Source organism: Pogona vitticeps, chromosome 5 (assembly GCF_051106095.1).
Source record: "Pogona vitticeps strain Pit_001003342236 chromosome 5, PviZW2.1, whole genome shotgun sequence".
In the NCBI taxonomy this organism is placed as follows: domain Eukaryota; kingdom Metazoa; phylum Chordata; class Lepidosauria; order Squamata; family Agamidae; genus Pogona; species Pogona vitticeps.
This window is the reverse complement of record NC_135787.1, coordinates 130821060-130832942: the sequence shown is the minus strand read 5'-3', so window position 1 is coordinate 130832942 and position 11883 is coordinate 130821060. Positions and strand designations below refer to the sequence as shown.

Here is an 11883-nt window from a genome sequence, read left to right as displayed (position 1 = left end):
TACTGGCACATAAGTATCTTGTTGAAATAGCTGTCACCTCAGACCCCTCTGATTACCTATCCCCCTGAAACTTAAATGTGTTTATTATTTTAATGTACATAGACAGATGCACTGTGTTTGTAGCATAGCTGTGCCATGCATGTGAATTATGCTGTCACAGCACTTTGCAGTTTTGACCCACCCCAGGGAAAATTGCTGCAAACACTCTTGCAAGTGGTTGTTGTGGGTTTTTCGGGCTCTTTTGCCGTGTTCTGAAGGTTGTTCTTCCTAATGTTTCGCCAGTCTCTGTGGGACTGAGTGCTGTCCTCTGAAGATGCTGACCTCAGAGACTGGTGAAACGTTAGGAAGAACAACCTTCAAAACACGGCCAAAGAGCCTGAAAAACCCATAGCAACCGCTAGATCCCGGCCGTGAAAGCCTTCGTGAATACTCTTGCAAGTTTTAAGGAAGGAAGGAAGGAAGGAAGGAAGGAAGGAAGGAAGGAAGGAAGGAAGGAAGGAAGGAAGGAAGGAAGGAAAGGATCCTTCTTACTGGCATTTTTTATTTGATTTGATTTAAAATATTTATATGGTGCCTTTCTCTTAAAGCAGTGGTCCCCAACCTAGGGCCTTCAGATGTTCTTGGACTACAACTCCCAGAAGCCTTCACCACCAACTGTGCTGGCCAGGATTTCTGGGAATTGAAGTCAAAGAACATCTGGAGGTCCATAGTTGGGGACCACTGTCCTAAAGGATCCAAAGCAGCTTACAGTATTAAAAGAAAAAAAGTTAAAAGTTAAAATAATAAAGTATTACAATATTTTTTTAAAAAAAATTAAACACATATCTTAAAACTTATAAATAAGAGCAACACTGAAACTACAAATAAAACAGAATACAATAATCCCTTTACAAAATCCGCTTAGTCAACCAGTCATTTAAAGGAAAGAGAAGAGAAAGGTCTTCGTAGACAAAGTTTACCGTGTAGTATCTCCCCAAACCCCGGTTTAGGTCAAATATCATTCAGTCATAGGAGCCCTGGAGTGGTACAGCCTTATAAACAGGCTTTGATATCACCTCCAGCTCAGGTTTGTTCTTTGAAGTCTGAGCTATGGAGGCTCTGCGGAAACTACTCGTCCTCCACGTGCCACCTAGTGGTCAAAAAGGGAGATCTGGGTTTGTAAAACGGATAGTAGATGGAAGTGAAGATGGGGGCGAGGAGGTGGGAAACTCCTAGGCAGCGTTCCAGGAACGGCGATTATTTTATAAAACTAGTTCATAACGATTTGGCCACTGTTAAAAAAAAATCAGTGGAAATTTGGGAGCAAGACGGCGGGGCGCGTTGCATAATCAGATGTTACTTAGATTTTAGTTGCAAATTGGCATTTTTAAAACGGGCGCGCAGTGGCGGCGGGGAAGGGGGTGAGGACAGAAAAAAACCCTGCAAAGTTTTAGCAACTCTGCATTTGATTAATTCAATGCAGGGTCTCTTTCGTTGTATTTTTTTTAAAATCCCTGAGAAGTCTTTTTAGAATCCTGATCCCTTCCTGGAAGGAAAATGGGCTCCGGATCCTAAAGTGTGTGAGCGCGCATCCGAGTGTCTGTACAGTATATGTGTGTGAGAGAGTGTGAGAGAGATGCCTCTGAGGATGGGGCAGAGCGACAGGCGCGCGCGCGCACCCACCCTCCACACACACGCAGTCCCTTCGCCTGTACTCTACGATCAAGCCGGAGTGTGCACCGATTTGCGATTCTCTTTGTTCCCCTCCGGATCGATGCCCTCCTCCTTCCTCACGCGTCGACTCCCACCTGCTTTCTGCTGCTCCGTCCTCCTCTTTTTGCCTCCTCCGGTGACATTTGCAGGAGCGGAAAGGCGACGCAGAAGGCGCCCCTGAAATAATAACCTGCAGCAGCAGGGTGGGATTCTCTCCCCTCCTTCTCCTCCTCCTGCCTTGCCTTGCCTTCTCCGCAGCAGCAAGAGCAGCGGCAGCAACGGTAGCAGGAGGCGGCGGTGGAGGAGGAAGAGGAGGAGGAGGATCGGCCGCAGGCAAGCCCCTCGCCTTCGGGTCGGCGAGGCATGGGCCACCCACTGGAGCGGCAGCGGCAACAGGACGCCGGTGGAACCGGGTCCCCCCGGCCAGCCTTGCCTCCGCGATCAGACCGCGGCGCGGAGAGCGGCAGCCCCGCGGCTTGACTCCGAGCAGCCGCCGCCGCCGCCGGCTTGAGTTTCCTGCCCGAGCGGGAGACGAGGCGGCGAGGAGGTGCGGTGAACTGCCGCCCCCCGGCGGGATTGCGTCGCTCTCCGCTGCCCGCACCCCGCCCGTCCCCCGCCTCTGCCGCTGAACTTGTTGCTGAGGGGAGAGAAGGACCGGGCGGGAGGGTGGAGGGGGGAAGGAGAAGACGGTGGTGGAGGAGGAGGAGGTGGAGGAGGGCGGGCTGACCAGAACGGAGTCTCCTCAGCTGCATCTCCGCCGGCGTCCACGGGGGACTCGCCCACCTTCCAAGTCCTCTCCATGCAAACTGAAGCGCTCTTCTGGCCAGACTTTGCCAGGTAAGGAGACTGCGGAGAAAGGGCGGGAAGAGGAGGTTGGAGAGGGGTGGGGGCGGCGAGAGCCCTTCCTTTGGCTGGTCACAGCCCCCCCTCCGTCAAGAAAGGGAGCCCCTACATCTTCTCCCTCATTCAGACCCACACTCCCGTCCAGTCACACTCGCTGTCTTACACACACACACACCCCACACACATCGAACCTGGGTGCCCCCGCTTTCAACCTCTTCCCTCCGCCAACAGGTTTGGGCGCCGCGCCGGCTGAGCAGCATCAAGTGGCGGGGAGAGTTTGTGTGTGGGGGGGGTTGCTCGGGAGGCGCCGAGGCGGGAAGACCGCACCGGCAGCGCGGCTGAGGAGAAAACAGGGGTGGGGGGCAGAGGGGCGAGGGAGAGGGAGAAGCAGCTCTGGAGAAGCAGGGACGCACATTCGGGCAACTGCTGGTGTTTGGGGAGGAAGGAGAAACAGCAGGAACAACCCAGTCGGTTCCCTTGAAGCCGACTCTTTCGTGAAATAGGTTTTTCCAAAATAGCATTTCCGTCGCAGACTGCACAGCCCCTGCGTGCCCTCTCTGAGACTTCTGAACTTATAAGTTCCTGATTTAAGCCATTCTGAAGGTTCTCCGTTCCAGACCGCTCATCATCTCCTCTTGTGGAACTGCCCATTTTCTCCCTCTCTTTGGCACAGCAGGAACTATGGATCCTGGGAAAGACTGAGAGAGATTCTTGAGCGTCCACCTCTGTAGCAGGGCACCCCCAGAAAGAGAAAGGAAGGGGCTCCTTAACATCCTCATGTCCCAAACCTGTCCTCATCTTTGTCCATAGAACTCCAACTGTAATTTTTTTTTACCCTCCCTAAACTTTGTATTGTGTTTCAGGGTTCCTCTACTTCCTCTGTGTCTCTTTTGTTGCCTTAGATATAGATTGATTCACTGCTCATCCCTTTGCCTCTCTCAAATCCATGTGATCCCCTTCCTCCCTCACCACAGCTCCCCAACATTTCTATGTGATGATCATTACCTCAGCTCCCAGTGCATCTCTTTCTCATTCTACCCTCTTCACTCTCCACCACATTCTTTTCCCACCTAAACTTTCCTCCCAACTATACTTGTCTCCTCCTCCTCCCCCCTGATGTTTGATGAAACTCCTGGCTTTTCCCTCTTTTATTCCATTAAAGCTTTCTCAGGAGTGTCCTCCCCCTGTTTAAACATTTCCTTCTCTCTTCTCACTATCCCAGTCATTTGTGTAAGAAGTTCTCTGATCAGAAGTTCTGCTTAGATCAAGTCGAACACTGAAGTCTTTCCACACAGACTTCTCCTTTACTAAGGCACCTCTTATAATTCCTAGATTTTTTTTTTAAAAAAAATTCAGCTCACCTTAACCAAGGGGGTGTGCCAAAGTGTTTTTCTAAATATCTTTTTCCAGTCATCTGCTCCTCTTGAGTGGAAGTGTCCCCCAGTGCTTTTGTTAGTTTGTTGGGTGCTTTAAAAAGGAAAACTTGGAAAGTGTATTATTCTGCTTTGTCTTTCTAAAACAGTCAAAGTCTAGAGGAAGTGAGTGGTTTTCCTGATGTGGTGATCAGGTTGAAGAGAATCAGCTATGAATTCAAAAGGGATATGTTCTTCACGCCTCCCTCCTAAACCAGCTGTTGCTAAAAGATGGAGGTGGAAATTGGCAAGTGTTCCTACAGCTGCCCTAGCCTACAGATTTACCCAAGACCACTCAGCCTCCTGTTTCCGTTCACCTCATTTCCCAGCCAGCAGTTGGCAACTGATGGGTGTTGTAGGGATAGGTGGGAGGAGATATGGGTCTGAATTTGGAAGACATTTCCAAGAATCAGGACAGAACTTCTTTGCCAGAAGATTGTGCCCTTGGCCTGGCAGATTGGCCAGATAATACTTACCAGACCTGATCTGATTTGATGACTAATTATCTATTGCAGACACTGTCCTTCTTGCTAAAAAAAAAAATTCACACATGGAATTTTCCTGATCTCAGCCAAACAATAAAGAAAGTGCTACATTTTTGGCAGTCATATCGGACAGCTCCTCAGGTATTATACATAGTGAGGATGTTAAGCCAGTTATCTTAAAATGACTTGAATCATGGGAAACCATTGAGGGAGGTAGCATCATGTGAGAACAAGAAAAAAATAACGGGCAAGGCTTTCCATTATATAAAAACAATAGACACCCTAACATCCTGACAATCTTGTTTTTACATTTCAGTGTATTGGACTGTTTCTAAAGAAGACACTGAGCAATACTTATAGCAATCTAGACAATGGCAGCTGGAGTAGCAGCATGGTTGCCTTTTGCTCGGGCAGCAGCTATAGGATGGATGCCAGTAGCCACAAACCCCATGCCAAGTGCTCCTCGGCAGGACAGAAAGCGAAGCCAGGACTCTCTTGTTGTGCTAAATGTGAGTGGCACCCAGTTCCAGACCTGGCTGGACACCCTAGAACGCTACCCTGATACTCTGCTTGGCAGCTCAGAGAGGGATTTCTTCTATCACCCAGAGACACAGCAATACTTCTTCGACCGGGACCCTGATATCTTCCGACACATCCTCAATTTCTATCGAACAGGGAAGCTGCATTACCCACGCCAAGAGTGCATCTCAGCCTATGATGAAGAGTTGGCCTTCTTTGGTATTATCCCTGAGATCATTGGCGATTGCTGCTATGAGGAATACAAGGATCGACGACGGGAAAATGCTGAACGTCTTCAGGATGATGCTGATCAGGATAACGCTGATGAAAGCAATCTGCCCTCCATGACCGCACGGGAAAGGATGTGGAGGGCTTTTGAGAATCCACATACCAGCACACTGGCACTGGTCTTTTATTATGTGACAGGATTCTTCATTGCAGTTTCTGTCATTGCCAATGTGGTGGAAACAGTGCCCTGTGGGGTAAGTCCTGGTGCCATCAAGGAATTGTCCTGTGGAGAGCGTTACGACGTGGCTTTCTTCTGTCTGGATACAGCCTGTGTCATGATCTTCACAGTTGAGTATCTGTTGCGTCTGGTGGCTGCTCCCAGTCGTTACAAGTTTGTGCGTAGTGTCATGAGCATCATTGATGTGGTGGCCATTATGCCCTATTACATTGGTCTTGTGATGACCAACAATGAAGATGTCAGCGGGGCCTTTGTAACACTGCGTGTCTTCCGGGTCTTCCGGATCTTTAAATTTTCCCGCCACTCACAGGGTTTGCGTATCCTGGGCTACACTCTGAAAAGCTGTGCATCAGAGCTTGGCTTTCTCCTCTTTTCTCTCACTATGGCCATCATAATCTTTGCTACAGTCATGTTCTATGCTGAGAAAGGCTCAGCATCCACCAAATTCACCAGTATCCCTGCTGCTTTCTGGTATACCATTGTCACTATGACCACCCTCGGGTAAGTTATGTGGCTTTTGTATTTACTTGGTGGAGAACTGTATTGTTACAGTGGGTTGTCTGCTGCTGGTTTTCAAAAAAGTGTTTGATATATAAACTGATGTTGGCTGCTGGTGTTTTGATCAAGGAAGTTCTCATGACTTCTTATTATGGCGATTCACCATCTCCGAAACAATCAGAAAGATTGAAAAAAAGCAATAATGGATTCTTAGAATTGCTTTGATTTCCATACTCCATTGTGTTGGTGGTAAAATTTCTAGCTGGCATCACATACCAATTTCTTTTCACTGTTAAAGTGAGAGTAGGGAGAAATGACCTTAATGACCTTATGACTGAAATCTAATCAGAGATGTTTCATTTGTGATCATTGAATCAGAATGATTAAAAAAAACCCCTCTCAAGCTTTCAGTTATATTAATAACTTATGTATTTGTGTAATGGTGACTGTTTTAACAAACTTTACCCTGATCTTTGATGTCCTAATGCCTCCAACTCAATCAGAACTTGCACAATCCTTCTCCATTTGTTTGCATTTATGTCAGTGTTAGTGTACCATAATAATAGATTATGATTGCCACGCAAGATAATGTTTCTCTAAATATTTGCTAAAGATAATTATGCTTACAAACAACTCCTGATGGATTTAAAAGTAACTCAGTTTATATTCAGATTCAGAATATAGCACATTGAAATGTATGTGGGAAGTTCACTTGTTTACAAATGGCAACAAGTTTGTCAAACGCTTAGATGGATGACATGGTGATCTCTTTATGTTTCAGGAATGTATAAATGTATTTTCCTAGGGAGGGAAATGATGCAGCACAAAATAAGTTCATTTACATTTTAGTGCAGAGAAGTTAAACTGAACTTAAATCTCCTCTTGAAGTCGGTGGTTTTCCAAAGTGCACAATACTGGCTATGCTTGTCTAGAAAAATTAAGTTAATTTAAAAAGATTTTTATAATTTTATTCAAAAGTATTTACAATAATTCATTCAAGGACATGGCAAAAAGATAACCTTGCATTTTCAACATTACAACTGTGTAATAATTGTAATTTAAAAAATTATTAGCTAGAACTAAACTCAGTAATTAAATATTTTATTTTATTTATTGTCTGATTTAAATATTATTTATTACTATATCAAAAATAAAGAATGTGGGTTTATAGTTTATGCTGGGATGATTTTCAAGTAATCTATGATGTATAAAGAAAAAAGGGAGGAAGTGCTTCAAAAGATGAAGGCGGGAGTATTCCGTCATCAGCTCAGCAACTTGTCTGATAATAAGCAAAATTATTTTATAGGTATATTTTGTACAGCATTTTATGTTTAGTAATCAATAGTAACATAAAGATAGAGGAAATAAATAGTCTTCCTCTATAGGCTACATTATTATTTTCCATTTTAATGTAGTTTTACTCATGGGACAAAATATAACCAATTAAGCATCATTGTTTTAGTAGCAGAGATTTAAGCATGCATTTAACAGTCTCACTGAAATCAGTGGGATGCAAAAAATGCTTAACTATGGCTTGATCATGAGTATAAATTAGATTCAAACCAGACATAATGGTTGTAGAACTTCTCTAAAATGCACCAGTCATGAAACTGCTGATGGTGTTAGGGAGTATTAATCCATTCATACATCCTTCAAAGACTTTCCCCCCTAAACTGGCAGTGTTTGAATTGAAGCCTGATAAATGGAAAAATTGTCCGGAGGTGACTTAAAGGAAAAAAAAGGGCCCAGCAACTACTACTTTTAATTCTACTCCCTTATCCTCTTGTTTAAATGTGATTTGGATTAGACTAGAGCCATGCCTTATGAAACAAGGAAACTGCATCTTCAGTTTCTCATTTGGCACCAGATACCTCTAGTGTGGCATTCAGTAAAGTATTGGCAGTACTGCTACAGGAAACATTAGTTGATGCACAACATTGAACTAGTATTTACCACAGCACTTGAAGACAGAATGTCTGGTTTCTAGTTATTGTGGCTCATACTGTGGTTGGCCTTGTCCATGGTTCTGAAAGAGACACTTGCTTTTTGCTCCATTGCCTTGCAGCTAGTTGCTCCAAGTTGAAAATCCTCATAATCATTTACTACTAATACTTCTTCCTTCCCCTCTCCTTGTTTCTACTGTTGATGTATGTTGTTATTTATTATGATTAAAGAATCTAACATTCTCATGAAAGACGGATATAGAAAAGAGGTGGGGCATGTTGCATCCTGCAACAAAATATTAACATTATCCTTTTGTGCAGGACCCCAGCAAACAGTTTTTCTAATCCTGTATGTAATGTACACCTTCCACTTTTAGAACTTAGATCTATGAAGATTATTAAGGTTTTTAATACAAGGGATAACTGAAATACTAAGAATGTGTGTTAATGTTGTATTTGACTTGAAGATGATGGCACTTTTAGATTTCCTGTGATATATTTGCTGTAATCCTGTTGCTTAGCATAGTAAGTCACAACTGGTGTAAGTCCAGTCAACTTGGTTGATCCTCACTGGTCAGTAGGCTTACTCTAGTTGTGACTTGGTATGCTAAACCACTGGTTCTTAACCTTGGGTTACTCAGGAGTTTTGGACTGCAACACCCAGAAGCCTTCACCACCAACTGTGCTGGCTGGGGTTTCTGGGAGTTGCAGTTCAAAAACATCCGAGTAACAAAGGTTAAGAACCACTGTGCTAAACAACAGGATTTCGGCTAACATTGCACATATCAGGAAATATAAGACTGATACTATTTGTCCTTTTATATCAATTTTGTTACCTTTATAAAGTTTGTGGTTGAATTTAATATAGTAGTTGAAATAATATAGTAGAAAATAAATCCTCTCATGTGCATTTTCAGTTTATTTTGGAGCAAGGTCAAATAAAAGTGAAGAAGAGAAACAGGAAGAAGCAAACTTAAATGACAAAGATGGTTACTATTTATATTGACTTTTAAGAACAATCCATTTTCCAGTCATCCATTAGACACAATTACCCAATTCACATGTTTTAAGTCTATCTTAGAACTAAGTAAACTTTACACTTTATCTACATGAAAAATTACTTAATTTAGCAAAGTTAAATAAAAATTGTGCTGTGCTTGCTCAGGAAATTATCTGGAATGTATAAAATCCCGTGGAAGTTGGTAATAAGTAAATAGTTAACTTTATGATACATTGTAAAGAATGGCTATGATTACTCTATTTTGCTGAGAAAATAAGGCTGTTGAACAGCAACTTCATACATTTGAAATGTTATAATAGAGGGAATTTTTCTCAGTTCTGTGAACCGTTGGGCAATTGAACAATCTCCAAAAATGAAGTAGGTTACATTTTTTTCTTTTATAAACATTCATCATGCTAAATACTTTTACATTTTATCATCAAATAACAATTCTGACAGGTAATGTTCAGAGTCAAGAAGAAAGTTAAAAGTGACCTTTGGGGGGGGGGGAGGCACAGACTACCTTGAAATTTAGAATAAACTTGTATACCTTTAGTCTCAACACTGACTTTTCTATAGCTGTCAATAGAATTTGCCACATTCTGATGCCAATGTAGTGTTATTATTAGTTCATGGCATTTTTTAAAAAATGCCAGAGATATGGTGAACAATCCTATCATGGAGAGGAGGGATTGAGACATGTCTAAGGTCACCCACTGGGACCTGAAATCCCAGTCTAGTTCCCAAACTTATATCCTTGAAGATCAGAATTTAGACTAGAGAAGTCAAGACTTTTCCTCCGAGCTACATATAGTTATAAAATAGTCACATTTGGAGCTGGAAGTCCTTTAGCATTGTATGCCATTGCATAGCACAGTAAAAGGAAGCCACTGGCGGTGTAAAGGAAAAGGATTTATCCCTTTCTCACTGTGAACCCCCCTGAATTCTTCCAAAGAAGCAAAGGGACAATAGTCTTCTAGCCAGTGACACACTTTACACTTATCCTATGGTCCAAAAAAGTCAAAAGTTACCACTTCCCTCAGATTTGAAGCATTGCTGCTAGTGAAAAATCACTTTAGCCCTATTCAGGCATCTCACATGATTCAGAATGGGTTTCCATGGTCCTGAGTCATGTGGAAAGCCCCCACAGATAGCAGGTGCTCTCTTCTTTAGACTCACTACTCTCCATATATGCAAAAGCAACAATGCCAGGAATTGGACTTGCAGCAACAGCACTCACCAGCCTCCATGATAAACACTCCCACACAAACATATATAAAATCTGCTAATGACTGAATAGGACTTTTATTCATCATGCTTCTTGGAACTCTGTGTCACTGTTACTTACTTCCCTCCCTCTTTTCATTTTTCACTGTGAGTACCTATAGTTATCAAATTAGTGATTATGATTTTTGGTTTATTGTGATTTATGTGCACATAAATCCTATGGATTTCAACAGAAGGAAAACAACAGGGTTGAGTATCAGGAGATTGTGCATGCACATTCATATGTGACCCCCTCACAGCATACAAAGGATGTGTTTATTAAGTTGGTATTAGTACTTCTGAATTAGTTCAGCTAGTGAGATATGTGCATTCTGATTAGTTATTTCATAATCTTCTTATTCTGCCCACTGATATTTAAGATCATGGATAAAGACTGTTATGGAGTTCTACTACATATTCTATTGTACTGCTATTGCAAACAGACCCAAGGCATCATATTGGCTCAGCAGAACATATATCAACATTGCTACACTGGTAATAAAAAACTATTGTTTCACAAAGCTATTATGCAGCAAGAGGATATTACAACAGCAGAGTGGTAATGACTCACTCTTCTGGCATTTTTTGTTTATGCAATTAATACTTTAATAAAATATAATTCAATAATATACAATATTTCTATGTCGATATAATGAAATCATCACTGCACAATTATCTATGGCTTTGTGTAAATTAATAAAATACATGACATCCAAAGATGCATATGATTTACACTGCCAATATTTAGTAAAAGAAGAGTGATTTTTTGATACATCTGTTACACATTGCACTATCTTTTAAAAAGAAATATAGAAAGATGCCTTATACCAGTCTGAATTATTCATTCAGATAAGCTCAGTATTTTTTATCCTGACTGGCAGCATCTCTATGATCATATGCAGTGTTATTTGCCCTCATCTGCTACCTGTCCAACGGGAGTGGAGATGTTACACATTGAATTCTTCAAAATGCAAACCATCTGCTCTGATACTGACCTATAGTCCTTTTTGCTACTTCTGCCATGCTCATATATTAATATATTTTATGTTCACATTCCAAAGTGTATAGTATTGTTAGAACTCTCCACTACTTAGCACAGCAAATTCACACTAACACTATTTACACGAAGTTGCAGTAATGAAGTAATATTCCATTTGCAGCAGTACTTTTGTGTTGTCTTAATGTCATTTTATTCTCAGCAGAAATAGGTCTGTTGGAACAACTGCCTACACTTAATATTTGGTAGGAAGCCTTAAATAGGGAACATTATCTTCCACCTGCAAACTAGAAGAATGACTCAATCTACTTACCAAGTAGTGGATACGTACAATGATAATGGTTTATATATGTATGCTGTAGATTAATTTGGAGCTATAATTCCTAAATTTTTATGTACAAAACCTCTAGAATTGCACACATTCTATAAATTACACAGTTGGCTGGATAGCTCAGTGGTTTAAGTATCTTACTGTAAAGCCAGAGGCTGGGAGTTTGATTCCCCATTATGCCTCTTGCGAAGAGAGCCAGCCTATGTGGCCTTGGGCAAGCTGCAAAATCTCAGGACACCCCCAAAAGGGAATGGTAAAGTACTTCTGAATATTCCCTACCTGAAAAACCCTGCAAAGGGTCACCATAAGTCAGAATTGAACTTAATGGCACATGATTAATATTCTTATTATAAACTGCATAGAATGTGATAGGCTATGGTGGCAGAATTCTGAATTGTACAATTCAACTGGATTTCTAGAGTGTTTCCTAA

At 42.1% G+C, this 11883-nt stretch overlaps 1 protein-coding gene across 1 annotated transcript in view; it reads left to right on the top strand.

The window, feature by feature from the left end:
* The first annotated feature begins 541 nt into the window (after nt 1–541).
* The window catches only part of KCND2 (potassium voltage-gated channel subfamily D member 2), a 342348-nt gene continuing 331006 nt past the window's right edge, over nt 542–11883 (top strand). Inside the window, exons 1-2 of the mRNA XM_020807342.3 lie at nt 542–2529; nt 4749–5918. Coding sequence (XP_020663001.3) covers nt 4804–5918 — 1115 coding nt within the window. The 5' untranslated portion in view covers nt 542–2529; nt 4749–4803. The remainder of the gene's footprint in view (nt 2530–4748; nt 5919–11883) is intronic.